This window comes from Diceros bicornis, chromosome 9, assembly GCF_020826845.1.
Source record: "Diceros bicornis minor isolate mBicDic1 chromosome 9, mDicBic1.mat.cur, whole genome shotgun sequence".
Lineage (NCBI taxonomy): Eukaryota > Metazoa > Chordata > Mammalia > Perissodactyla > Rhinocerotidae > Diceros > Diceros bicornis.
This window is the reverse complement of record NC_080748.1, coordinates 23,065,856-23,093,021: the sequence shown is the minus strand read 5'-3', so window position 1 is coordinate 23,093,021 and position 27,166 is coordinate 23,065,856. Positions and strand designations below refer to the sequence as shown.

General features: G+C 38.4%; 2 protein-coding genes across 1 annotated transcript; both read right to left on the bottom strand.

Moving 5' to 3' along the window:
- The window catches only part of LOC131410145 (phosphatidylinositol 3,4,5-trisphosphate 3-phosphatase TPTE2-like), a 239,512-nt gene that overhangs the window by 134,976 nt on the left and 77,370 nt on the right, over positions 1 to 27,166 (bottom strand).
- LOC131410414 (FRAS1-related extracellular matrix protein 2-like) lies at positions 326 to 26,878 on the bottom strand. Its single transcript, XM_058548588.1, has 10 exons — positions 26,824 to 26,878; positions 25,880 to 26,044; positions 24,932 to 25,114; positions 20,005 to 20,135; positions 17,774 to 17,932; positions 16,171 to 16,474; positions 13,829 to 13,960; positions 12,360 to 12,691; positions 1,998 to 2,190; positions 326 to 552 (listed from the first exon to the last, which is right to left on the bottom strand). The coding sequence occupies exons 1-10, from the start codon at positions 26,876 to 26,878 to the stop codon at positions 341 to 343; spliced, it is 1,866 nt and encodes a 621-aa protein (XP_058404571.1). The 3' UTR covers positions 326 to 340.

Genomic DNA, 27,166 nt, shown 5'->3' with positions numbered 1-27,166 from the left:
GTATGATAGTGAAGTGACCCTTCTGGCTCTATTATAAAGTTTCTTACAGTACTTAGAAAAGAGCTGTGAATAGAAAAGTGCTTGCTGAACAAATGACCTAAAATTCAATTTTTTGTAAAACGGAATAGAAGCAGAGAAGGGGATTGTTGTTGCTATGCTCTTTATCTAAGGAAAATTTCACTTAAAATTAACTCAGAGTTTTCTTTTAAATTTACTTTAATCATTTTGTATTTTCTCTAAAAGTTTACACAGACAATGATGATTTTGTGGCTTATGAGATGTAGTTGAACAATTATCAAGTCTTCATGTAGATAACTGCACATACACAATTCATTTAAAATTAAGGGCTTCTACGCTCATAGGGAAGCATGCTGAAGCATGTGTGAATATGGAAAAAGTATATTGTTGTTGTATGGGGAGTGGCTATCAATGGATAACGGGGCTTACCGGGATGTGAGAGCACAAACAAGCCATGGAATTGAGCCTCCGTCTTGAAGTTCACGACTGAGCGCCCCTCTTCCCCGATGCGCATGCCGGTTGGATAGAGAGAACCTACAACGGGATAGCGCACAAGAGTGGAAATATTGGTTACCAGGGACTCCTAATGTACAGGATTTCTTCCAAAAATGAATTCAGATTCATCTCATCTTTAAGCATTCTAGCCAAAAGGTATTATCAGAAGAATTCTGAGTGATAAGAGAGGCAGAAGTAGTTTTGTTTCTAATGAGAAAAGGTGTCTAGAAGGTATGCAAAAGAGAATTAGGTAACATGAGTGAGGCCAATATGAAATACATATACAGATGGGTTACAGTAGGCCAAGATTTTTTTTTAAAGCTTTAGTCTACATAAATGAAACTGTAAATTGAGAGACTTGATGAACTTGTCAAATTTTGAAGATTTGGACATGTAGGTGGAAATTGGTTTGTTCTTCAGGATGATTCCAAATTTTATAGGCTTAATAAAACTCAAGCTTTCCCAAGAAATTTAGCAGTTTGACCAAAGTTGACTCCAGATTCAAGAAGGAAACATGAGATCTTTATGTAGAAGTTGAGAACCACTGTATGGATCCATATTAAGATTCACTTAAATGTACATTTTCTAAGGCAAGATATGAAATTAAAACATTTGAAATAACCTGGAGTGATTGTTCAGAGTGATCGTATTACCTTTCACTTAGCTTTAAGGTAATTTGATCTGTTTAAGACAGCAGATTTTGAGATGCACTATCAACAGTATTTTCCCTCTGACTCGCAAAAAGTAATGCAGGTATGGTACTCAGACGTGCATGGAAGCATAGCACTACTAGATGCCTGAAAAGAAACAGCACTAATTCTACTAGTGGGGTAATTAGCTTTATGATTGTGGACTTTGAATTACGATTCTGACATGGAGATTGAAACAAAGTTTTATAGATGCTTATGGGCCCAATAGTTAGTGGCACTTAACACTATTGTTCTAAGATATTCAGCTAAACTATCAGAGAATAATAGAATTTTAAAACAGAAATAATAATAGAAGTCTAGCCTATCTTTCAGAAGAAATTGAGTGCCGTAAAGGTTAAGCAATATGTTCGAGATCACACAGCTAGTTAGCTGTAGAGCCAGAGCTAGAATCTAGGACACAATTCACTCTGGACTTTAAAACACACCTCCCATTTTCAGAAACAAAAATGTGTAACTTTTCCTCTCGGGTTCGTTCCTTTTTTTCAATTAGAACTTCCTCTATCCACTTTCTAGAATCTAGGGAAATATATAGACCGTGTCATGTAATGCATAAATCTCCATGAAATGTAAATGTTATATGTGACAGTCACATATTATGCAAAATTTGAGGCACCGATATGATTTAGTTAAAACAGTTTTTCCATGACAAAAATGAAATTATCTTAAAATATTGACTATAAAAATAAAATATATTGGAAGTTGCTTCTATTACTTTTAGCTACCGTAAAAATCCTCTTAAGTAATTCAAAGAGGTAAGAAAACTAGTTTGCCCACCTTGGAGTTCGGCTTCCGGTGGGCTGCCAATTCCATCATTCCACAAGATGGCAGTGTCATACACAAACGTGAGACGCAGCTCTGACTTCAAGTCAAAATGCTGCCAGCCTCCTACCCCAACGGGGGAATGGAACACGTAGGAAACGTACAGAGGGACTCGAAGAGTCACATAGGACTGCACTAAATTTAGGACCTAAAACAATAAAATGACATCTGTCAGTACGATTCAGTGTTGTTAACTAAATGAGCCTAATTTTGTACAAGCCATTTTCTCCTTTCACGTAACTGAAGATTTCATCTTCAGTTGAGGAAAGGAAATGACAACACTTACAACACTACTGTCCCCTCACTGATTTTGGAGCAATTAAATAGTTGTTACTATACTAACTTCCTTTGCAACAAAGGATATGTAGCAGAGATCTTTAAGATAAACTGCATTATTTTGAGTATGCTATAATTTACATAGCCCTTTTTGTTTTAGAGCAGCTTTATAAGATATGGTTCACATAACATATAATTCACCTATTTAAAGTGGACAAATCATTGGTATTTAATATATTCAGGGAGCTGTGCAACTTTCATCACAACCAACAGGACTCCCGTACCCATTCTCAGTCATCCCCTTATTCCCTCCTCACCTCCAGTCCTGGCAACCACTAGTCTACTTTCTGTTTCTGTCTATTTGCCTATTCTGGACATTTCATATAAATGGAATCATATAATATGTGGTCTTTGGGGACAGGCTTCTTTCACTTAGCATAATGTTTTCAAGGTGCATCCATGTTGCAGCATGTTTCAATACTTTTATTAGTGAAAAGCACCCAATTTTATGCCTATACCACATTTCATTTATCCATTCATCAGCTGATGGACATTTGGGTTATTTCTAGTTTCTGGCTATTATGAATAATACTGCTATAAGGTATTTTTTAATTATTATATAGAGGAAGATGAAATAAAGCAGGAAAGATCCAGGGAAGCAAATATGTTTAGTAATGACATGTAATATTTAAGGTGTCTCAGAAATAATTAGTTGAAATGAAGCATCTTGCTTAAAATTTATGCTTTCCTCTTTCAAGTATTTTGCAGGTGGATTGGGGGTCATGGAGGATAAACTAATATTTATTTACTGAGTGCCTACCACATTTCAGATATTGTGTTAGGTTCACAATAAAAGCTATTCAATATTTTCACTCTCCCCCAGAATTATATTTATATGTATGGATGGATGATTGGATGAATGGATGGATAGATGATGGATAGAAAGAGAGAAAGAGGAAAACTAAGATTCAAAGAAACAAAGCAAATTTCCCACAGAATTCTTTAAGCTTCTGGAGTGGCGCTGCCAATATCGGAACCCAGCTGTGGACCCATGCTTTTTCTACTCTATCACACTTTATCATATTCCAAACAAAGCTGAGGGTAGTCTTAAGATCACCTAACAAAGCTTATCATATTTAATTCTCAAAAATAGCTCTGCAGAATAGTAGGGCAAATACCACTATCATCTTCTACACAAGAGCAAATTTGGGTCAGATCACACTCCTTAGAAGTTCTAGTCAGGCTTTCTGATACAAGTCTAGTTCTCCTTCCACACTGAGCTGGCAACAGGAATAACAGTCATGAGTTAATGAATAATTTAAATCATGATAACTATAATTTGAGATAGAAGCAAACTCCTCAAATCACAAAAATGATGACTTGAATCATCAACAAATATATATATGAAAAAAAAACTATCAACCAAGCAAATTATTTGATCCTCGGCTGTGTAGTAGCTAGCACCCCCCATTATCTGCTAACCTGGCCAGCAGGAGAGGGGCCTTGCAATCAAAGTCCTTGGAGATAGTATTTTCTAAGGGTGGATATTATTGCAGTGATTGAGAAATTGATCTTGAAGTGCAATTTTAGCACTCTGACAGTGTAATGGAGAGTGATTAAGTCAATCCATATGTCACTGGTAATTGAAATTAATATTTTATCCTGTGATTTTAATAAATCAAAATTTTTTTAAAACTTAGGCTTTAGGCATGAATTTCCAATTAAACTCTCTAGGTGCTCAAAATAATTTTTGCCAACATTATACTCTATCCATCAAATGTTACTGAGAAGTGTAACAAATGTGCTATTTTGGAGAAGACTATTAACATTCACTTCCAAGGAACAAGTTACTTAGCATACACCTCCCTGACTAATTCTTATTTGATTTTATTTGATTCCCACGATAACCTAGAGTTTGATCATTTCTGGACCTGGTAACCTAGAGTTTGATCATTTCTGCACATGGAATCAGCATCTTATTGCATTTTCTTGTTCACCAGGTCTTCTTTGTCTGCTTAGAATTTCTGTCTAGAGGAATTGGAGCCTGAATGGAACTACGTTGATCACCCAGGTCACCTACCCATTCATTCCTGTAAAATTGAAGAATGCAATGTAACTTCTAGATGTCATCTTAATGAGCACTTAATTTTCTTTCAGTCTGTACCACAGGACTTTTTAAGGTTTTTGTTTATAGTAAAGAAATATATGTTAAATCTGGTATACCGCTCTTAAAGAAACTGTGACACGATGAGTGAGTTTTGATGTCCTTACTGATGTTTAAATTCTCCAACAAAGGCAAACAATACTTTAAATTCCATATTTAAAGGGATAGCGTAAAATTCAAATGCCCTGAAAAAGGTAACACACTGATGTACATTTCTACCACTACTACTAAGTGGCTAATAATGGGCAGCAAGTATGTATTTGGGGAGGTATTACCTGCTGAAGGGACAAAAGAAAGTCTGCTGATCTGTGTCACATAGGGGAAGAAGAGGAAGAAAAATGATACTCATAATGTTGCCTAAGGTGAGAACTAGTGTTGAGGAAAATTGCATTATATTTAATTGTTCGCTTATTTTGGACATGTAGCTGAAGTGATCCAACTTACATATTATCTTATTGATGTTTTAAAATTCTTATAGAAGTAGGCAGTATGTATATGTACTAATAAAAACTAATCTAGATTTATTTTGTTCTTTTGCAACTTTCACTTGAGCAAGGCTATATTTCACATGTATTGAAATCAAGCCACGAAAAAGATAGTTGGCAGGCCCAAGATTATTCAGTACAATCAGGACTGACACTCAAGTATCTAGACCAGCACTGTTCAATGGAAATATAATGTGAGCCACACAGGTAATTTAATTTAAATTTTCTAGTAGAAACATGTGAAACCAATTTTAAAAATATACTTAACTCAATATATCAAACCTATTACATTTTAATATGTAATTAACATAAAATATTTTTAATGACATATTTTATATTCTTTTTTTGTACTAAGTCTTTGAAATCTGATATGTTTTTTACCTGCACAACATATTTCAATTCTGACTAGCCCCATTTTGAATGCTCAATAGCCACACATGGCTAATGGCTACCGTATTGGACAGCACAGATTAGACACTTATACCCAAGGCGTTTTAACTAGACCACACATATTGAAAACAATAATCATTTAAAAATATTTGACAATCATGCAGCTACCCCATCTTTTTTTTTTTTTTATAATTTTTATTTATTTATTCTTTTCCCCCAAAGCCTCAGTAGATAGTTGTATGTCATAGCTGCACATCCTTCTAGTTGCTGTATGTGGGACGCGGCCTCAGCATGGCCAGAGAAGCGGTGCGTTAGTGCGCGCCTGGGATCCGAACCCAGGCCACCAGCAGCGGAGCGCGCACACTTAACCGCTAAGCTACCCCATCTTTACGCAGGATATATGGTTTGCACTTACTTCAAAGATTGAAAACAGAGCCAGAGCTGTTAGAATTTTATCTGAGGGCTACCACTGGTGGGGATTTCCCACTGGTAGAAATTTCTTTCTGTTGCTGCTTTTGTTGCCAGAAGTATGTCTACATCATCAAGATGGCGGTGTTTGTGAATGTGTAACGAAGGCTCATAGATCTCAATAGCTTGAAATCTCAATACAGTGTGTACTTAGCTAATCAGCTGAGGACATTGTTTTAACAAGTTACAATTCTCAGCCAAGGTCTCTCAGTAATAGCAGTCTACACATCCAGGAACACCTGGAGGAAAGAGACCTTGGCTTCTGTTCAGCTACAAGCCTTTCTGAAGGTCTGTGGTATCAGAGATGCATGAGGGAGACTCTGGAACGAGGGAGGGTCAATATTGCTCCACAAATTTGTTAGTATTAAGGACAATTCTATGAGATATTTACAATAACAGAATTAGAAATAATCTAGAAGAAGGGTTAAATAAGTTATGCTGGCACACCCACAAGGCAAAAATATCCTGGAGCCATCAGAAGTCATGTATCTGAAGAATTTTTCTCGTCATGGGAAAATGCTCACAATATGTTAAGCTAAAAAGCAGTATACAAAATGGTATAAATAATATTACACTGCTATTATTAAAAATATGTATGTATATTGAAAAGAGACTAGAAAATACGTCTGTGTACAGTGATAGTGGGACGAGTGAGATGTTTTTTCTTATTTTACACTTTTTTAGTTCTCCAGCTTTCCAGGTGATATCGTTACTTTCATTTAAAAAATCCACATTATTAAAAAAATTAACTGACAAATTTGACAAAATAGGAAGTAATATGCTTCATGAAAGTTGTACATTTGGGATTCTCCCTGCTATTTCTTGCAAAATGATTTAGCGTGGCTTATATGTAAAAAAGAATAAATCAGTGTACTGAGTATAAAATAATGGGATGAAAAGAGATGACTTCTAAAAGCCCCAAAGTTCCATGTTCCTAAATCAAACAAATAGTAAAAAGAAAGGAAAATTATTCCTTGAACCAAACAACTAGGAATAAACATGTTTACTTTTCCAAAATCAAACTGTCTTTTCATAAGTACATTACAATTTCATGTTTCACGTGCAAAGTGTAATTGGGGTTGCATTTCTGCAGCATATTCATATTCCTTGAATGATGTTATGTCGCTGTTTACTTAACAAGGTGCGAGTTAACATTCTGACCTTGCAGTACAGCCAGCCAGGCCGATAAAAGGTGGAATGAACTGAGGTGTTTTCAAGAGAAAAATCACCAAAAATACCCAAGAGTTTAAAAAACTTAAGTTTAACTTTAATAACTATTTTGCATCACAAGTGTTTTTCATTGTATACCCAAACAATTTAAAATTTTATTTAGGAAACAGATGTCACACAAAAAGGTGGAGCAGAATCATTATTTTATTTATCTCTATTTTTCTTTTACTACTATTTATCTGCTTTTATAATTTAGAAACTAACTATTAAAAGTGATTTTAGCATTGACTATCATTAGAGAAAGTGCAAGTTTCTTTTTCTTGGCAAGTAAAATTCTTAACTTTTATAAGAGGGAGGATTTGATTCTTATAACTCTACTTTGTTGGGGTGTAAGCTCTGTATCTGGTGTCCTCAGCAGGTACCTGGTATGGTCTCTGGCACAGAGTAGGTGTTCATCGAATATTTCTTTAATGAATGAATGTGCAGTAAATAAGATGGCAAAAGCAGAAGTAGTCTTAATATCAGCTAAAGCTACATTGAAGCAGTAAAACTGCATAAAACTTCATTTGCTGTTAACAGATGACTTTCCTGGATGTTTCAGGTGATTCCTTCAGTTTGGCAACTCCTTTTTTTTTTTTTTTTTGGGAGGAAGATCAGCCCTGAGCTAACATCTGCCAATCCTCCTCTTTTTGCTGAGGAAGACTGGCCCTGGGCTAACATCCGTGCCCATCTTCCTCCACTTTATATGGGATGCCGCCACAGCATGGCTTGACAAGCGGCGCATCGGTGCGCGCCCCCAGTTGTGAACCGGAGAACCCCGGGCTGCGCAGCGGAGCGCACGCACTTAACCACTTGCGCCACTGGGCTGGCCCCATGGCAACTCTTTCTTATAAGTTAAATAATCTGCATGTGGGAGGTTAGGGAAGGAAGAAAATCCTTTTAGGGTGTGTTAGAAAGAGCTTTTCAATCACAAAGAAAAACGCAGGGACTTGGCAATATTTCACGGCAGGAGCTTTAGCTACTAAGAACATATAAAGAAAAAAAATCAATTCTTAATCATGTTGTTCCTGGCAGAAGCAATTACCAGTTAGTAAAACTTGTTTGCACAGTGATTACCTTGATCTAAGGCGCCAAGTCTAGAAAAGGACTAGAAGCGGGAAAGTAACATCTATTAGACGCTTGGCCACGGCTGTGTGGAACTGGCAGAGGACAAACAGACCCGGGCAGCACTGGCTTCCTTCGGGTGCTGCTGTCCAGTGGAGTGGGCAATAAAACTAGGAAGCTGCTCTGAAGCACATTTAGCCCATATTGATGGTTTACCTTTGTTTTTGCCCATTTTCCCATCCTAAATGCAGAAATGTAAAAGTTTGTTAGACTCTTAAGCACTTCTAAAGCAGAATGTGTTCACCAAGCATTTAGTTTGCTTGCCTTCAGGTGCTGTTTTGTGAAACTTGTTTTCATTTCAATCTGATCTGCCAGTACTCAAATGAAGCTGTAGACCAGTGTCATTAAGGTATGGATTTGCATAATTTCACCAACAGTGGGTGTGGGTATAATCTGGCACACATCTGTACGACCACTGTTGGGCAGCATTCTTGTACCAAGAACAGAGGGAAAAGTTCATTTGCCTTTCCCGTAATCGCATCTGTGACCATATCCACTCCTCACATTCACTCAATTACATGACATTTAATTCATTCAATTACATGTCCAGATAAGAATTATGACGTGGTTAAGAGCAGAGGCTTACAAGCGAATCGCTTTTGGGCAAGTTATTTGACTTCTCTTTGCTTCAGCTTTCTCATCTCTAAAAAGAGGACAAAATTAGTATTTTCCTTATAGTGGTGTTGTGAGGACAGGATTAGTGGAAATATGTAAAGTACTTAGAAGAATGGCAGGCACATAGTAAACATTAAATAAAATGTTAGCTAGTACTATTATTATCGTCGTTATTGTTATTGTTAGTACTATTATCGGATATTTTCTCTTCTTCTCTAGAACCCAAAACTAATGGGGGAAAATTAGGGAAATATCTCAAAGAGTTAAATTTCTTCTACTTTAATTTGTATTTTCTTCTCCATCACCTACATTTAAATAATGTGTGTATGTTGAGGGGGAGGCAGGGATATAGGAGAAGATCCTTAGCTAGGGGGGAAGTAGAAGTTTAAATCCAAGGAAGAAAGTCAGGGAAAACGAAATGGTCATCTCTGAGCTTCACTCTAAGAGAGGAAGCAACATGCTTTATTAGATTGTATTGCCATTTAGTTTACACTGAGGCTTTTAGAATTTTATAACAAGATTCTGAAATTCCAGTGATTTACACTGAACCTGGTCATCTCCTTTATGTTGATCCAGGTTACTCTATTAAATTTATTTTCAACAGTGCAAAAGCAGAAAAATTCTTTCAGAAGAAACTCATACAACAAGCTGGCCACCTTACTTAAGAAGATAACATGGACCAGTTAAGAACTGGATGGCTCAATAATTCTTATAGGGTGCTCTCTCTTATTCCGAGTATTATGTAATGTAAGCCTCTTCAGGCAGGTGAAACTTAACTGAAACCTGCAGTTCCCAGTTTTCACTAATGAAGCAGAACTGTCACCAACTAGGCACCTGGAGAAACTCAAAGGTGGGTCTGGAAGCAATTAACTGTTTTTCCAAGTTATTTCTTTTCCTTTTTTATGTTAAGGAGATGAAACCACCAACCATCCTGAAACTGACCAAACAAGAAACTCAAGGGAGATGTAACCACCAACCATCCTGAAACTGACCAAGCCTCACCACAAGACCTAGGCCCATGACCTTTGCCTTATTTTTAATGCAAAGATCTCTCCAGGAGGGGCTTAGGCCTCATTATGTGGAAGTATGTTCTCCAGCTGAGCCTGTGCAAGCTAATACCTGCCTCTCCCTTTTGAATATTCATTCCCCAACCGAAATAAAAGTTCCTGCTTCCCTTTGTTCGGGGATGCTATGACTTTGGAAATGATTCCTCATGGCCTCCTATTTGCTGCAAATACACTTTACTTTGTGAAGCAACTTCCACTGGTGTAGAGTCTTATTTAACGCACCAGGCAGGCGAGCCCACTTGGTTCGGCAACAGAACCATTGGCAGCTCAACTACAGAAGCAGAGCAATAACTTTTCTAGCTAGGAGTGGTAATGGGAAGAGAAGAATAATGAACGTAAATAATTAAATAGAGGAAGAGTGATTTAAAAAACACAGCAAAGTATAATCAGTTTAGCTGAGTGTTTTATGGTAAGGTTTGGCCGGAGAGATGAACACATTAGAGGCAAGATTTGCATTCAAAATGCACTTGGTACATTGGAGAAGTGGGCAGATATATAGAACAAGGCTTAAGCAGGATAAGCGCAGAGTTTTCACTAGAGAAAGCTCTCGGGTTGCATATCTAAAAGACAGAAAAGTGCTGCCATTTTGTGGAGAAGATAGAAAACGTTCTTGAGCATGAAAAGAGGCTATAGACTAAGCGAGATCCACAGAGAAGCTCCAGGTAAGAAGTGATTTTTAACAAGGAAGAACTAGAACTACAATATAATCCTATTACTATATCCAATTTGTGCGTGTGTGTGTGTGAGAGGAGATTAGCCCTGAGCTAACATCCGTCGCCAATCCTCCTCTTTTTGCTGAGGAAGATTGGCCCTGGCTAACATCAGTGCCCATCTTCCTCTACTTTATATGGGACGCCACCACAGCATGGCTTGACAAGCGGTGCGTTGGTGCGCGCCCGGGATCCGAACCTGCAAACCCTCCAGCTGCTGAAGCAGAGTGCATGCACTTAACTGCTACGCCACTGGGCAGGCCCCACTATATCCAATTTTGTTTATGCCAATAGATCCTGTGACTTAAGCAAGATCCTGAGAGAAAAGCAAATGGAAAGAAAACAGGAATGATTTAATAATGGATTGAAAATAAGCTCTTTGAGGAAGAGCTAAGGGAACCAGAGATATTTGACCTATAAAGGAAAAAGGCTGAAGTAGATTTGTTAACATGAGTCCTTATTTTTATTCTGGGGATAGGGTTTTTTTTTTCTTTTGTGTTTCTTTCAGGTGGCAAAGATAGGTTGGGGAAGAGGGATCTGAAGAGGTAACACTTCTGAGGGCTTAAGTGACTTGCCTAAGGACACATAGCTAGAAAACATCAGAGTGACATTTAGGTCTGCATTTGCTTGATTCCAATATCCAGGCTCTTTCCACTGTTCCACACTGTCTTCCCATTGGTGTTTTTATTTGGGATTTTTACTAATCCACGCAAGTTTCTGAATATTTTGCTGCTTTCAGAGGAGGTGGTTAAGATAATGTCTCACTACCTTGGAGTCCAACAGTTCCCAGATATAATATAACTGCCCATTTAACATAACACCACCTCAACTTGTCAAGTTTCACACTTGGCTGTAGGATTAAACTGATAGTGAGTTATCATCTACTTTTCTCTTGCTACCACTTGTTTTATATTTTAACACCACAGGAATATAGCACAGAAAAAAACCAGCCTCACCTTTGCCAAATCTTGAAAGACATGATCTATTCTGGGTACCATTCAACACTTTAATGTATAAGCCTATTTACATAAACTCTTTTGTTCAGTCCTGTAGGACAGAGCATAGCTTTTAGTTCAAATACTCACTAAATTCTCAACTACACCCTACATATTTTAGATTCTCTATAATAACTGCTAGTGGAGACCTTGCTTCTTTATCATTTTAACAACAACTTTGTTGATGATGGTGGTGGGGAGGATTGTGTGTGTGTGTGTGTGTGTGCGCGCGCGCGCGCGCTCACATGCGTGTAGTATGAAGAGGAGTCAATAATTGTAGAGTAGAAATAACAATAAGCTTTTAAGGAAAACACTTTAGACCATGTTAGTGATGAAGAAATGAAAGAGAGGGAGGAAAAGGGGAGAAAACTAGAAAGAAAAGAGAGGAGAAATGAGGATAGAAGGAGAAAAATAGAAGGTAGAGGAAGAAGAAAGATAGTAAGGAGGGAGAAAAACTAGACTGACCCTGAGGATTGTAAATCCTCATTTTAGATGGTTTATGAGATATCACAGGCATCTATATACATAAGAAATGATAATGTATACTTTCAAGAGTAATTGGTGTTTCGATTTTTATAATATCAGAATAGATTTGGAGCATTGCTAAAAAATACATATGCTTTTGACACATTGTTCCAGAAATAGACATGGATTTTTCACACCAGTCATGCCAATTTTCTAGTCCCTCTTGTACCTAATGACCTATATCACCAAGATGGAAGACTGGAGTTGAGATTTAGTCCACATCTATGTAACTGAACAAAACCAACTAGTTTATCCAGTGACCAAAGTTCAGATGTTAAAAATCCATACCTGCCCATCTGTTCCAATGGTGCCTCCACAGTCAGTAAGAAGTTCCGACATGTCATAGCAGCTAACAAACTCCCATAAGCAGGCCTCTAAGTTCAGGTTTCGGTAGAAGCGTAAGGTATTGGAACCTCTGATAGATGAGCTGTACTGGTAAGGATACATCTCTCCAACTATTTCTGGATTTTTTGTAGCATCAGTCAAGAAACCGTGGTGGGTCTTCACTTCAGTATAATCCAGGAGGTTGGAGCACTTGTGGTTTCCAACCCTCGTGCCATCGGGCCTGAGGGTGAGCTCAAAGTTGGAAAGCTCTTTGGTGGAGATCACAGGGAGCATGCCTACAAGGAATTGTCATCATTGTTACCATTCTCACCAACAGCAAAGGGCTTAGAACACTTCATAATTTCCTTATCTCTTGAGAAGACAAGTCTTATAAAATACTGCAGAGGAGTGATTATTAAAGTGGTGTCCTAGGACCCCTGGGGGTCCCAGGAATTTTCCTGTGACATGAAAGCTATTTTCATAATGATACTAAGACATTATTTGACTTTTCCACTCTGATTCTGTCACTGTTATAGGTCTGTTTTTCCCTCCTCAGCCCTTTGCACCCCTGAGTCACATGTCCAATGTGAGCCTAGAGATGGTGTAGTCAAATGTGGGACCAACATTATGCTGTAAAGTAAACAGGCACATATTCCTGTCTACCTACCGTCCCACTCAACACAAATTTGGGTTTGTAATAAGCAGACAATGCAGAATTGTGTCCTTTTTCTGAGAGAGGTAGATTCTACCTTGTAGTTGCTAATGCTGCCTAATATTTCCTTTTCCTTACCTACTTAAAATATAACTAACATACCAAATAGTAAAATTAATATTAACAATTTACTTCAGTATAAAATGAATTGAGTCAAATACAACTTGAAAATGTCTCCTGAACATGAGGAAATATTCATAAAGTGTGGGTAAAGTTACTGACTCTCAAATTGTGGCCACACTTCCCTGTCCAGAGAAAAGGAACACAAACATAATACTGTTAGTTGCATTTTTTATTTTATTTTAATGCCTAGGAAATGTCTTAGTTATTGCAATAAATATTGGGAGGGATCTATAAAACTCCAGCTATGAAATATCAAATACATGTTGAAAGTGAGCGTTGAGATACCAAAATGCTTTACAGTAAGTCTAAGTTCAAGAGTTTTGAAGACATACTTGTGCTATTTCCTAAAAGCTATCATATTAATCCATGTTTTGTTTTATTGTGTTTGGACATGTATTAAATTTATCTAATTTTAGAGAATGCTTAAATTGTCAGACTTCAAAAAACTGGACAGAAAGAAAGCAGAAATACTTGAAAGGAGCAGAAGCAGCAAATTGAGCAGTTATTGTCTGCTTGGTTATTTAGGGTATTCAGTAAAATAACCAGGTAATGTGGAGCCCAAACCACCTCCACAGATTTGCTTACCCAAGTCACCTACCGTCTATGTGTGGCATCGTGACAGTGAGCTTGATAAGGTTTGCGTAGTCTGGGTCCTCGGGGCCCGTGTAGCGCAATTTAGCTGAGAATGGCTCTGCTCCCACTATCCCTGGCACCCGGGGCTGACAAAGACCTCAAGGAGAAATGAACATATTTATGCTAAGAGAAGAGAAAAGACAACACCTAAAGAATATTTTTAAAATAGGCACTATTATTTTTTTTATGTACTTTAAAATTCTCTGTGGACTAAGGCATTGCTAAGAGTAGATATCATAAGGAAGCAGAATAACATAGAGTAAGAAGTAATCACAGCAGACAGTTTAGTGTTTACTTCTTAATAGTTGGGGTATTTTATAAAGTATGAGAAAAAATAGTTATTGTTCAATGTGATTTAATATGTGCTGGACATTCTAGGTTATGATCACATTCACAAAATCATTTTAATATAAAGTGTGAACTGACACAGTAAAAATGATTAAAAGCCAATAGGAAAAAAGTAAGTATAATTTAATTAAGTGAATGGGATGCTTACCCTAGAATAATATACTTACGACTAGTTATAAAATATACATTATTTATAAACAAATAAAACTAAAAGTGCCCTCATTTTTAAAACAAAAAATGTCTCTTTAGAGGGGCTGGCCTGGTGGCATAGCGGTTAAGTTCGTCCGCTCTGCTTCTGGCAGCCCGGGGTTCACAGGTTCGGATCCCGGGGGCGGACCTACGCACCACTCATCAGGCCACGCTGTAGCAGGTGTCCCACATAAAGTAGAGGAAGATGGGCACAACTGTTAGCCCAGGCCAATCTTCCTCAGCAAAAAGAGGAGAATTGGCAACAGGTGTTAGCTCAGGGCTAATCTTCCTCACACACACACACACAAATGTCTCCTTAGAACCAGGGAGCAAAATGTGTAGTTTTCTCTATATATGTAATTTCTTACAGTATTATAATTTATAATATACTGATAATAAAACATATTGTTGCTGATATACACATACGCATACTGATATACATACTGATATATATCATTTTCTCTCTCTCTCTCTCTCTCAGTGATCTTTAAGAATTTTGACATGAAAATCTTCCTCCAATGTTTGCTTTAAGAGAATTTTGATGTTTCCATTTTAATATCATTTAGGGGACCAAGATGCTAGATTATAACTTCAAGAGAACTAGGGAACATATATTTTCTATTTGTACGAAACAGAGGAAATAGACAGGTATTTATTAGCATAGCAATAAAATCAGAGGCAGTCCTTAGCATCTGATCTGTGTGTTTTATTAATAGGGGAACTCATTTTAAGGCATTGTTTATTTATTTATTTTTTGGCACTAACACAATAGTTTGTTTTTAAGGCAAACTTAAAAACCATATATTTTAATCCTAATAAAAGAACATGTTTCCTATACATGATATCAATAAATATTGATCCTGAGTATATAATGGTGGGAGGTGGTACATATAACTCTTCTTTCTGTGACAAAGAAACTTCTAAAATTTTGTATGAAAATGGAAGTTTTAGAAATAGAATCTTATAAATAGACTGTTATATTAAAAATCTAATTTAAAAATTCTTCTTCAGAGTGAAGGATTTGTTATAAAGTGGATTTCCTGTCTTTTCAGTGTTGTCTCCAGCTACATCCTATTCTCCACCCACAACGTGTCTGGGCTCCAGCCTGGAACATCCCCCGTAATAACAAGGTATGGGCACTGGTACATACTTCTGCACCTGGACTGTCCTTCTCCTCCTGCCCCCAGCAAACTTCTACTCATCCAACAACCAGCTTGGAGTGCCTTGGCATCACGTATGTCGTTGCATACCATCCTGCTTCACCTCCTGATCCTTCCTCCTCTCTCTCTCACATGCTTCCCCACTTCTCTGCTTGTCGTTCCCAGAATATTCCAAGTTCTAGCATGCTTCTGTGAGTCATTGCTCATGCTTTTTTTCTCTGCTGTTTTCAAGATGCAGCTAAGCATCTCCTCTTTGATGAAACCTTTCCTGACCCACTCAGGGTAGAACTAATGACTCCTACTTTTGCATTTTGAGCCTTGTACAGACCTAAAATTTGTCTGTGTCCTCAATTTGAGTATAAACTCCTTGAGGACAGGAATCTCGCCTTATTTTTCTTATTGCCAGCATAAAGTATGGCATATAATAATAAGTGATCAAAAAATGAAATGAATTAATATTTGTTTTCTAAAGAATATTTTCATAAAAATGGATTTTATAGGGTATTAAGGAATATGTGAGGGCACTTGGAAGAATTAATAACCAGAGTTAGAGATTTATAATATTCCACGGTATTCCAGTGGTCTTCATGTGGGAATGGCAATGCATTACCTTCTTCTTTGCCAATGGTTACAATAGGACTCATCAGCTCCAGGCCCTCATTGCCATTGGCATTCACGGCACGAGCCACACACTGCACCCTGGAGCCAGGCTGAAAGTATATGGAGTCTAAAGTGATCATCTTGGATGACGTAAAAAAGGTGTCAAAGTCCACTTCTCTCATGGGGCTGGTCACACCATCAGGGCCAGCGGGTGCACTAATCAGCCATCGGTACCGCGTCGATGTGTCATTGATGTTCTCACTTGCACAAATAGAGCCTGTTTTGTCATAGTCTGAATATTTAGGGTTGCAAGCCTATGGAAAACAAACAACTATGTTAGGGCCACGGTACAGAACTATGTGGAAATGATTCCTCTCAAGGTCTCACAGTGTTTTCACTGCTGCGTTTTCCATTTCCAGATGCTAGTCCTGCAACTTTCAAATTCCTATTCTAGCCATAATAGCTTTTATGAACTCTAATCTTCCATTTCAAACAGCTTATTGGACATGTCCACCTCTACCTTGATACGTGTAAAATTATTATTCATTTTATCATCTCTCAAATCCTCAGAGTTGCCAAATCATCTTTTTTCTTTCCCCCTCCCTTCCTTCCTCTCTCTCTCCCTCCCTCCTCTCTCTCATCTTGCCCCCACATCCAGTGGGTCAGTGAACTTGGTCGATTCTTTTGCAATACTTCTTAAGTTGCTCCCTTCTCATTCCCAGGGACCACCTCCCCATCTAATTCAGAGCCTTTCTAGTCCAGTGACACACCTGCCCTGGTAACACTCCAAAATATACTTTCTTCTCATGCCATTCTTCTGTGCAAGAACTCCCTGCTACCCAACAAATGAAGCCCACTTTCCTTAATATAACATTTAAAGACCTCTACAACTTGGCAGCAAATTATGATGTCTGCCTTGTGAATTCAATAAACGTTTATGTGTAGCTACTGTATGTAGGTCATTATACCAGGGCTGTTGTTATGTAAAAATAAATATGACCCAGTGTTTTCTCACAAGGAGCTTATAATTTAGAGTCAAGAGAAGGCAAGTAAAAAAGTGATGATAACATGTCATTTTTTATGCTATTCCTCTAGATGTAGTTTGTGTTGCAATCACTTCTTCCTGGAATGACCTTCCCTTATCTGACTCTTATCTGAAACTACTGAAATTCCCCCAACTATCCCAAGCCTTCCTTCACACATGGAGCTGCAGCCCTAGCTAGTCTGTATCATTCTCATAATAATAATGATCACATCTTGCCCTATAGTACAGTAACTGATTCCTGTATATTTTTCTCTTCCTTATTTTTAAATTCCTTGAGTTCAGAGTTCAACACTTATTTATTTTTCCATCAGTGACAGACCCTGAGGTAACACAAGATAACACACTATGTACACATCAGTTAATAAACCTCTAGTGGATAAAGGAAGAAAAATGGGAGCTTTAATTGATTAATGTTATATTTTCCCTTCTAAAGTTCAAAGCTTCAAACTTGTAGTATTTTCCCACTTTTATTTCTGCATGACAAAGCCAATACTATATTGGTTAATGTTTATAATTATTTTAAATAATTATTTTACAAGTTTCTCAATTTTGTCAATTTCCTACTCACTGTGATACAGACGACAGGATAGCCAGACACAGGTCCAGCACTCTCTTTAGCTCTGGAAGTGTCATCATACATCAGTAAGGACACAATTTGAGGGACAGAAGGAGAAGTGACATCTGCCATGCTGTTCATTTCTTCTATATACACAATGGCTTTGGTCATCTAGAAGAAAAAGATAATTATCTGTAGTTACTGAAATAATTGACTCTTGGTGCATCTATTGTACAGGATAATACCCATGATGCGCGGCAAGTCCTTGGCTTCATTATGATGAAAACTGTCACATGCAGAGCCCCTGCAGAGTGACAGGCCCTATGCAGCTTGTTCCATGTAACCCTGACACCTTGGCCATATCTTATGGTACAGGGGAGGGTACCTGAGCCCAGGGCTTGCTGCGTTGGCCAGTGGTCCACAAGGTATTTGGGCTCTAATTTTTTGCTCCAAAGTGATGATAGTAGCTAAATCTGTCTGGGCATTGTGAAGTGGAAGATCCACGAAAAAGTCAATTAGTTGATAGTGGGAGGAAAGGTGAAAGACACCCCAAGAGAAGGCAGATCCTAGACGTCACATGATAGCACGGGCCATGTGGAAGTGGATGCTAGAGAAAAGCAAAGCTTTAATGAGCAGAGACCAGAAGCAGAGCCTGAAGCACAGGCAGAGGGAGAAGTTGAGCCACAGACAGAGGAGGAATCTATGAACATCCACTGCTGGGATGGTGACAGGAACACCTCGATGATAACTTTTCCTTAGCTCCTGAATAACCTTCCAATATCTGGCTATAAATCACAATTTCCAAATCTATATTTACATGTGTATTCTCTTTTTGTTCAGATATAAGCAATCTTTCTTGGTTACATGTAAAAAACCCTTTTATATTAATTTTAATATTTTTCTCTCTTTTTTTATTGTGGTAACATTAGTTTTTAACATTATATAAATTTCAGGTGTACATCATTATATTTCGACTTCTGTACAGACTACGCCGTGTTCACCACCAAAAGTCTAGCTGCCATCCATCACTGTCCACATGTCCCCCTTTACCTCTTTTGCCCTCCCCCCAACCCCCTTCCCCTCTGGTAACTACCAATCTGTACACGTGTATTTTTTGGTGGGGGAGCTGAGGAAAATTAGCCCTGAGCTCACATCTGTGCCAATCTTCCTCTACTTCATACGTGGGTCACCGCCACAGCATGGCTGACAAGTGGTGTAGATCTGCACTCGGGATCTGAACCTGCAAACCCCGGCTACCAAAGTGGAATGTGCCGAAATTAACCACTATGCCAGGGGGTTGGCCCCAATCTTCCACTTTTTTGCTTGAGGAAGATTAGCCCTGAGGTAACATCTGTGCCAATCCTCCTCTATTTTGTATATGTGTCGCCGCCATAGCATGGCTGATAAGTGGAGTAGGTCCACACCTGGGAGCTGAACCCGTGAACCTGGGCCGCGGAAGCAGAGCATGTGGAAATTTAACCACTTGGCCACGGGGCCAGCCCCAGCTGCCGTACATGTGTATTCTTAAAAGAAGCTTTTATCACTTGAGGTGATCTGAGTGAATCTCTGTTCCTTTCACTCAAAAGAGTTTAATGCAATGCTACATAAAAATAACAATAAAAGACTCATTTTTTATGTGATTAAAACTTTAGTTTTATAAATTACTTTAGGTTTAAAGGTCAAAATTCTGTGAAAATTATGTTTACCTTAAAGAAAATCTGGTTGATGATACAATATAAATAAACACGGAAAAAAAATGTTAGGACAGGAACATTTTGATCACTGAGGCTCTGGACATCAATTTAATAAAGCTAGAATGAACAAGTAGGAATTTTGAGGGTTAGCAAACTACCTTTGTGAGTTAAAATGTGTGTTTTAATGAGTTGTAGCACTGAATTAATCATCTCATCTTTGTGCTGAGATGAGACTTTCTTTCTGGAGGTTAATCCCAAATTCAAGTATTACTGACTGAAATGGGGAGGGTAAGTGGGCTGATGTGGGGCTCAGTGACTCTAGTCTTTGAGTTTCTACAAACGTGATTTTTCAAAGAAAGAAACAGAAATTTCTTGATTACGATCTAATAGGAACAAAATTTATTTAGGAGGTGAAAAGAGATTATGCGCATCTCCTTTATAAAGGCTTATACAAAGTCCCATTCCCTTATTGTATACTATATGATGCTTACATGCATTTTCCCTAATAATATGCTGGCCATGAATTTATATCCACATTTTATTGCTTACCTGTGTCTCTGCTATCATATTTTCATCGGGTTTTAGGTGAACAGTGAAGGACTCTCTCATCTCTCTTATCCCATCAAACATTACTTCAGTTTCAACAACGTGCTGGGTTTCTCCCTCCTTAAATTCAATTTCTACAAATGCAAAATCACAGATTTAAATCTTTTATGTATGAACATGAGAAGTTTTTGTCAAGCTTTCTTGACAATGGCTCACAGTGAGAAGTACATCTTACATTGTGGCCCAGTGTATTTGTGTGTGTGTGTGCGAATAAAATGGAATAAAAAGTTTAAAAACATCACTTATGCTTACTATATTCATTGCACTCTGATATTTTCTATTCTATTCCATTTTATCCAGAAGAAAATTCGAATCATAAGCTACTAAATTGAGTTATTGACCCACAGTTTGAAAAAATGCTGAGGTATGCAATGGAAAATCAGCAGGTCTAATGTTAGGACATAACCAGTCGAAATCGCCTCTCATTTCCCAGAATTTCTAAACCAACAGGACACAAGTCAAACAAATATGATCACAGGTATTATTGAGTGTGAATAGCATTTACATTATGTATGTATCTAGAAAAGCTGGATATAAAATTGAGACTTTTAATATCATATCAAACTATATTTTAAAAAGACTTCTTTTTGCTGTTGATGTAAATCTTGGAAACTCTTTTTTAGATCAATGTTAATGGTATTTTTCTCTTACCCCTATCCGTCCTCACAAAAAGAATGCTTCATTGTCACGAAAATCAAATGCAATTATGAGAATCCTTTTCTTAATGAAACCGGCAAAGAGTTAGCCATTGATAATTAAACAGCTAGTAACTATGGGGGATCAGAATTGGCCCCACCCCCACTAACTAACCAAAGGAGTATGGGATGGGAGGCCTGCCCCCAGAACAGACCATCACCACAGACATCTCTGGTGACTGGGTGGGTCCCTGCTAAGCCCATTCTTAGTTCTGGTTGCCCTTTATAAAAGACATTTACATTTGTAAAGAAAATCTCCATTTGTAAAGGTATCTTCTTCCCTGTACCAGGAGGAAGGAGGGGGATGGCCTTACCTAGAAACTTATCAGAACGGAAGATGAGGACTTAAATCTGCATGATAAACTTACGCATTGTTAACTGTGCTGTTTAGGTAATATGCTATCTGACTCCCACTAGGTTCCTACAGGTAACGTCACCCTGGAGTCGGGGTCACCATGGTAATGGGTGTTTGAGCTATTTTTTCAGGAACTGAACCCCTTGTCCACTTCAGGCCGGTTTGAGACCACCAACCCATCAACTGGGACTTTTTGATGGTAAGAGGTTGGAACTCCACCCTCAGGGCATGCTAATGCCGCCATTCTGTGAACATGTGTCCTACAAAGAGGCATGAAGCCTGACTACGCTTGTGCAGATCATCAATTACCTCATCTCTCCTCACCTCCAATCATTTCAGACCAGCTTGCCCCCTTCCCCATAAATACCCGAGTCCCTATCTTCGGGGAGGCGGATTTGAGACTTGTTCTCCCGTTTTCCTCACTTGGCTGCCTTGTGATTAAACCCTCTCTCTCTGCAATCTCGTCCGTCATCTCCGTAATTGGCTTTCTGGGCGTTGGGCAAAAACGGACCTGGTGCGGTAACATTAACCATTTCAAAATTATTAAAACATTAAGAATTAATTGATTTTCTTGAACTCATGAGTAAGCAGCTGACCATACTGTGAAACTTGGATAGACTATTTTGCTGGTTTTACCATACCTTTTGAGAAACTGGCTCAGAAGAGAAATAAAGAACATAATGCATAATCATTCCAATTAGAGAAGATAACAGATGCTGCTTTCTGACATAACTGCAGTTCCATCATTATAATTCTAAATTATAAATCCTTTAAAATGTGGCAGAACAAAATGTGTCTCCAACGTATTTTTCTTTTCCTACTTCTATTTTTTTTGTCAATTATGGAAAAGTAAGCCAGATTCATCTTTAAAATTAGCTCTGTTTCTAGATACAGCCATTATCCACATCAGCCTTAGCATGTTCTATAGTCTGAGATTTCTCATACCCTAAGAGATCTTATGGTTCTTGTTCCAGAGGATGAAAGTAGCCAATCATCTGGCCCACCAATTTGTTTGGTAGCACCTGTGGGATGTTGTATTAATTAGTTTCTAACACTTAAAAATCTGGAGATTTCATAGGCAGATGCAGATCTTTTTTCAGTTCTTTTGCATTTTTCTGCCTAGCAACAGTCAGCTGGCTAAGAGAGGACAGGCATTTCCCAGCAGCGAATGGACTTTCCAGTTCAATACCATCCCTGTCACTCCATTTTCCCCTCAAACCTCCTTGGTTCCTCATTTTCATTGCTTGTCTTAGCCCTGTAAGCATTCAAGTTTTGTAACTCTCTGAATTATACAAACCCAATTTCCAAGAAGTTAAAAAGTTAAGAATTTATTTTAAATATTTAAATTATTGTTTTCTTAAAGTACAATTGCTAGATGATAGACACTTTTCTCAATCACTGTAGCCTTTATCTGTCATTTTAGACACTTTTAGCACAACACATATTTCAACTTACATTCTATATTTAATTTTTTCTGTTTATTTGTGAAGGACTGACCTCAATTTGGAACACAAAAAGAGAAATTAAGATATGTTTCAGAAAATATTACTAAATTTTTATTATAAATAGCATGTTGACATTTATGGGCTAAAAGAGACAAAGGCTGATTTAATGTTATTTAACTTTTTTCTGACTTCATTTGTCAGTTTACTATATAGGTAGAATTTTGTTTCTGTTTTAGCAAAAAGAATTGTTTTATATTTTAAAAAAACATTTTCTGTTAAAGGTCATATTGTCCATATTTAGAAGGTGTTTCCTTCATGTAAAACCTACTCACTACAGAAAGACTTATTTTAGATTTTATAATTTAGTAGCTAATCAGGGTTTTTTTTTCTTTCCTTTTGGGTTGTATGTGATTTATATAAAATATATCACTGATGCCAGCCCTGATATCAGTTCCCCTACATTAAACCCAGCATATATGGGGTTAAAACCAAAAGTACTCATCCTCTTTTCCTGTTTCTCCAAGTTACAGTCATATGTAAATATCAGGGTTCTTTTTGAAGTCTTTTTTTTTTTTTTTTTGATGAAGATCAGCCCTGAGCTAACATCCATGCCAATCCTCCTCTTTTTGCTGAGGAAGACGGGTCCTGAGCTAACATCTATTGCCAGTCCTCCTCCTTTTTTTCCCTTTTTCTCCCCAAGGCCCCAGTAGATAGTTGTATGTCATAGTTGCACATCCTTCTAGTTGCTGTATGTGGGACGCGGCCTCAGCATGGCCGGACAAGTGGTGGGTCGGTGGGCGCCCGGGATCCAAACCCGGGCTGCCAGTAGCGGAGCGTGCGCACTTAACTGCTAAGCCACGGGACCGGCCCCAAATAGCGGTTTTTTAAACCTTTGTATCCCTGAACTTCACGAGGCAAACAGAAGTTACAAATTGTTAAAAGGCCAGGTGGCCTCACACTGGGCTCACACTGAAGTTTTGGCTAATTACCAGTTCTTGAGGTTTATTAAAGGGAGGCTGATATCCAGAGAATATCAAGAAGCTGAAGCTTCCCAGACCCCAACTCCTTGGCTTCCTGGCACCAGGATCCACCCATCATGGAGGCAGACCATCAAAGACAGTCCCGCCTTTGATTCTCTTATCTCACCATCCTCCTCCCTGCAAACAGCCTCACAAGGCCAAACGCAGGCTGCTGGGAAAGCGCCAACCAGCAAGGCCACAGACTCCCCCTCCCTATAAGCAGCTACATTCCTCGCAACCTTTAAAGCCCCTTGCCTCCCATCTTTCAGGGAGACAGGACGAATTTGAGGGCTCACTCTCGTCTCCCGGCTGACGTCACCGGAAATAAAAACCCTTTCCTCGCCACAAGCCTAACGTTCCAGTTTTTATTTGGCCCCTCTTGTGTGGCGGGTAAAGAACCTGTGTAGGAGTCTGGTAACATTATCATCCTTTACATAGAGAATAATCTGAGGATAACTTTGAAGCTCTTTACCATATATGCAAAAAATACACAAGCTCCTTTGTAGAAGATGCTCTTTTTTCCTATTGTCTCATTAAATTTATTACTTAGTAATAACTATCAGTCACTTTCCAAATTTTGTTCGCAAGTTAGGAGATCAAGAAGAATGCCTGAAGCTCTAAGATCATCAAGAACTCATGATGGCTGGTAGTGAGAGGTAGGAAGCTAGAAACAAAGTGGAAAGTAGAACTCCAAATAATTCATAAACTTAATTTTGAACATCAATTTACGTCTGTTCTGTTGGCAAATAATTCATAGAAACAGAGAGAGAAGAACTGATTTGTTAAGAACTTACTTAAAAGTAAGTGGTAAAATGGTCCAAAAATTTGAAGGAGGCGGCGGATGGATGAAAGCCATCCGTAATGGGCTTCTAAGGCCCAGAGAATTCATTGTCTCTGTGTTTGGTATTTCACCACTCTTTCAGTGCCCTCCATTAACACAAAGTTTTCTAGCTTTAAGTTTTAAATTGTTAGTGTTCTATAAACTATAATAGACTATCATCTCGGCTATCATGCACATTTTCAATGTAACAGAATATGCCAGGAAAGTTATTATTTAATATCTGATTACCATAATGAAGTAAAACCCATTGAAAGTTAAAGTAGTCTCAAAACAGAAGGTCATCTAGTACATCTACTCAAAATTTCCTGACATCCTAACACATATACCTTGTAAGTCAAAAAAGAAAATCTTGGAAATAAATTCCATTGTCTTTGTTTTTCTGAAGGAGATTAATTTGAAGGATTATGTCTATTTTTATCTCAGTTTGATATTTCTCTTCTTTTGTCAAGGGCACCAGCACTAACACACAGTGTGAGCATGACCCATCTGGAGACAGGCCCTGGGAGCCCCCATACCTTCCGACACAGGGTGATAGTCTTCTCCAGAAGTGGCTGAGCCATCCTTGGTGTGGACTCTCACGATGGAAACCTTTGAGGTGTCTCCTTGGCGAATCACGGGAATTTTTCTAACCACCGACTGTCCTGGTTCTCTGGGTTCACTGACGCTAAATTTGGTTTCTCCAAATTTAATAATTGTCTCTACAATTGTAAGAAACGTGGACAAATTAAATTCTAAGGGGAATGCTTTTTCTTCATTTATGTTTCTTTCCATGTGGGAGGAGCTTAATTATATCATACTCCTGGCTTCTCTCTGTCCCCTCACCCAATATTATTTGTGAGTGTGTTAGGAGAAACTGAGCCCAGCTCCTTCCTTGGGAATTAACCAGCCCCCAAAGAGCATGTGCTCTGGGCAGTCTCTATATGCCAACAATTTTATGGGAGTGAGCCACTGAGAGTGGGAGAGGAGGGAGGAAACTGCTGGCTCAGGAATCACTGCACCCAAGGGTGTGTGAGGAGGGCAGAGGAGGTATGAATGTTTGGGATGCAGACTTTAGATATAAACCACATTCTCCAACATCAACGTCCAGTTTTGGGGGTTTTTTTGGTGCAAAAGATTGGCCCTGAGCTAACATCTGTGCTAATCTTCCTCTATTTTTGTATATGGGATGCTGCCACAGCATGGCTTGATGAGTGCCGTGTAGGCCTGCACCGAGGATCTGAACCCGCGAACCCCAGGCTGCTGAGGCAGTGTATGCGAACCCAACCACTACGCCACCGGGCTGGGCCCCAACTTCCAGTTTTGATGGTGTATTTCATTCCCCATTTGACTTAATCTTTTTCCTATTTCTCAATTACTTTAAAACCCTAGTCAGAAAGAGGGGGTTATTTTCTGAGCCACTTAACTTTACCATAGATGGATTTCAGTTCCCAATTTACAGCTGAGCACAAGAAATGACTTCTTACTATCAGCATCATCTCGGATCCTTATCAGAGTTTCATTTTGTTCACCAACTGTAGCCCCAAAGGGAGAGTTGCTTTGTGGAGTGCCGAGAACCAGGCGGAGCTCCTCTACCTCCTCATACAGTACATCCTCCAGCAGCTCAAGGATACAAGGCTTTTCCGTCTCACCTGGAACAATAATAATAACAGCAGGCCAATCATATCCCAGAGGCCAAAAAGGATACAACTGCAATTAGATGTGAGCACCACAAGGGCAAGGATATTGCTTTTTCCCTGCCGTGTTGACATTGCAAAGAATAGTGTCTGGCATGTAATAAGCCTTCAATAAATATTTACTGAATGAATGAGTAAATATTTGAACATATGTAATGACAGGTCTCTATTTATACAGGGAATTTCTTTAATGTCTGTCTTTAAGTTCTGTCACTCATCTTAGAAAACAAGGGGAAAAAAAGCAAATGCCAGTTTTGTTTACGAATTTCTAGCATCATGATCAGGAAGCAAATTTAGCAAGCTTGTACTGGTTGGTCATTCTTAATTTGACTGCTGTACTAATTTCTAATACAACTATTGGATAAAAGTCATCAAATATTTTAAGACTCTGGATACATGCTAAAATGTGACATCTATTTCCTTCCATTTCTGTCATTTGAACATTATCTCTGAGCATTGTAAAATCTATACATTTGATATGCCCTTTTCCCCTGAATAAGTTTTGAATAAACAATATTGTACATTGCTGGAAACCAATCAACAAGTTGATACAGAAACCAAAAGGACATTCATTCAATCTGTTAGAACCTACCTCACCTTATTATCATCTAGTACACATAAAACCATGTCATAAGCTTGTTTGAAATCAAGAACTTGTATTTCCCTGATATACATTTCTCACCAAAAACTTGGCTTCCTCAAATTTCAAATAAAAATTTCAAGCTCAAACTTACCAGGGAGGAATGTGATGATGGCGATCTCACTATTTGGGCGTTCTTCAAAGTCCATCATCACTTGTGCAGACCCCTGCCGTGTATAGATAGCATCTCACTGAAGACCTGTACTGGATATCTCCACTCCTGTGGATCACTGCAACTATCTGCCCATCATTTTCATTTCCAATATATACTCGTTCTTTGAATTGCATCTTAGGCACTGAAAAAACAAATACAGGCATACCTCGGAGATCTTGCAGGTTCGATTCCAGACCACCGCAATAAAGAGAACATCGCAATAAAGTGAGTTACACGAATTTTCTGGTTTCTCAGTGCATGTAAAAGTTACGTTTATACTATA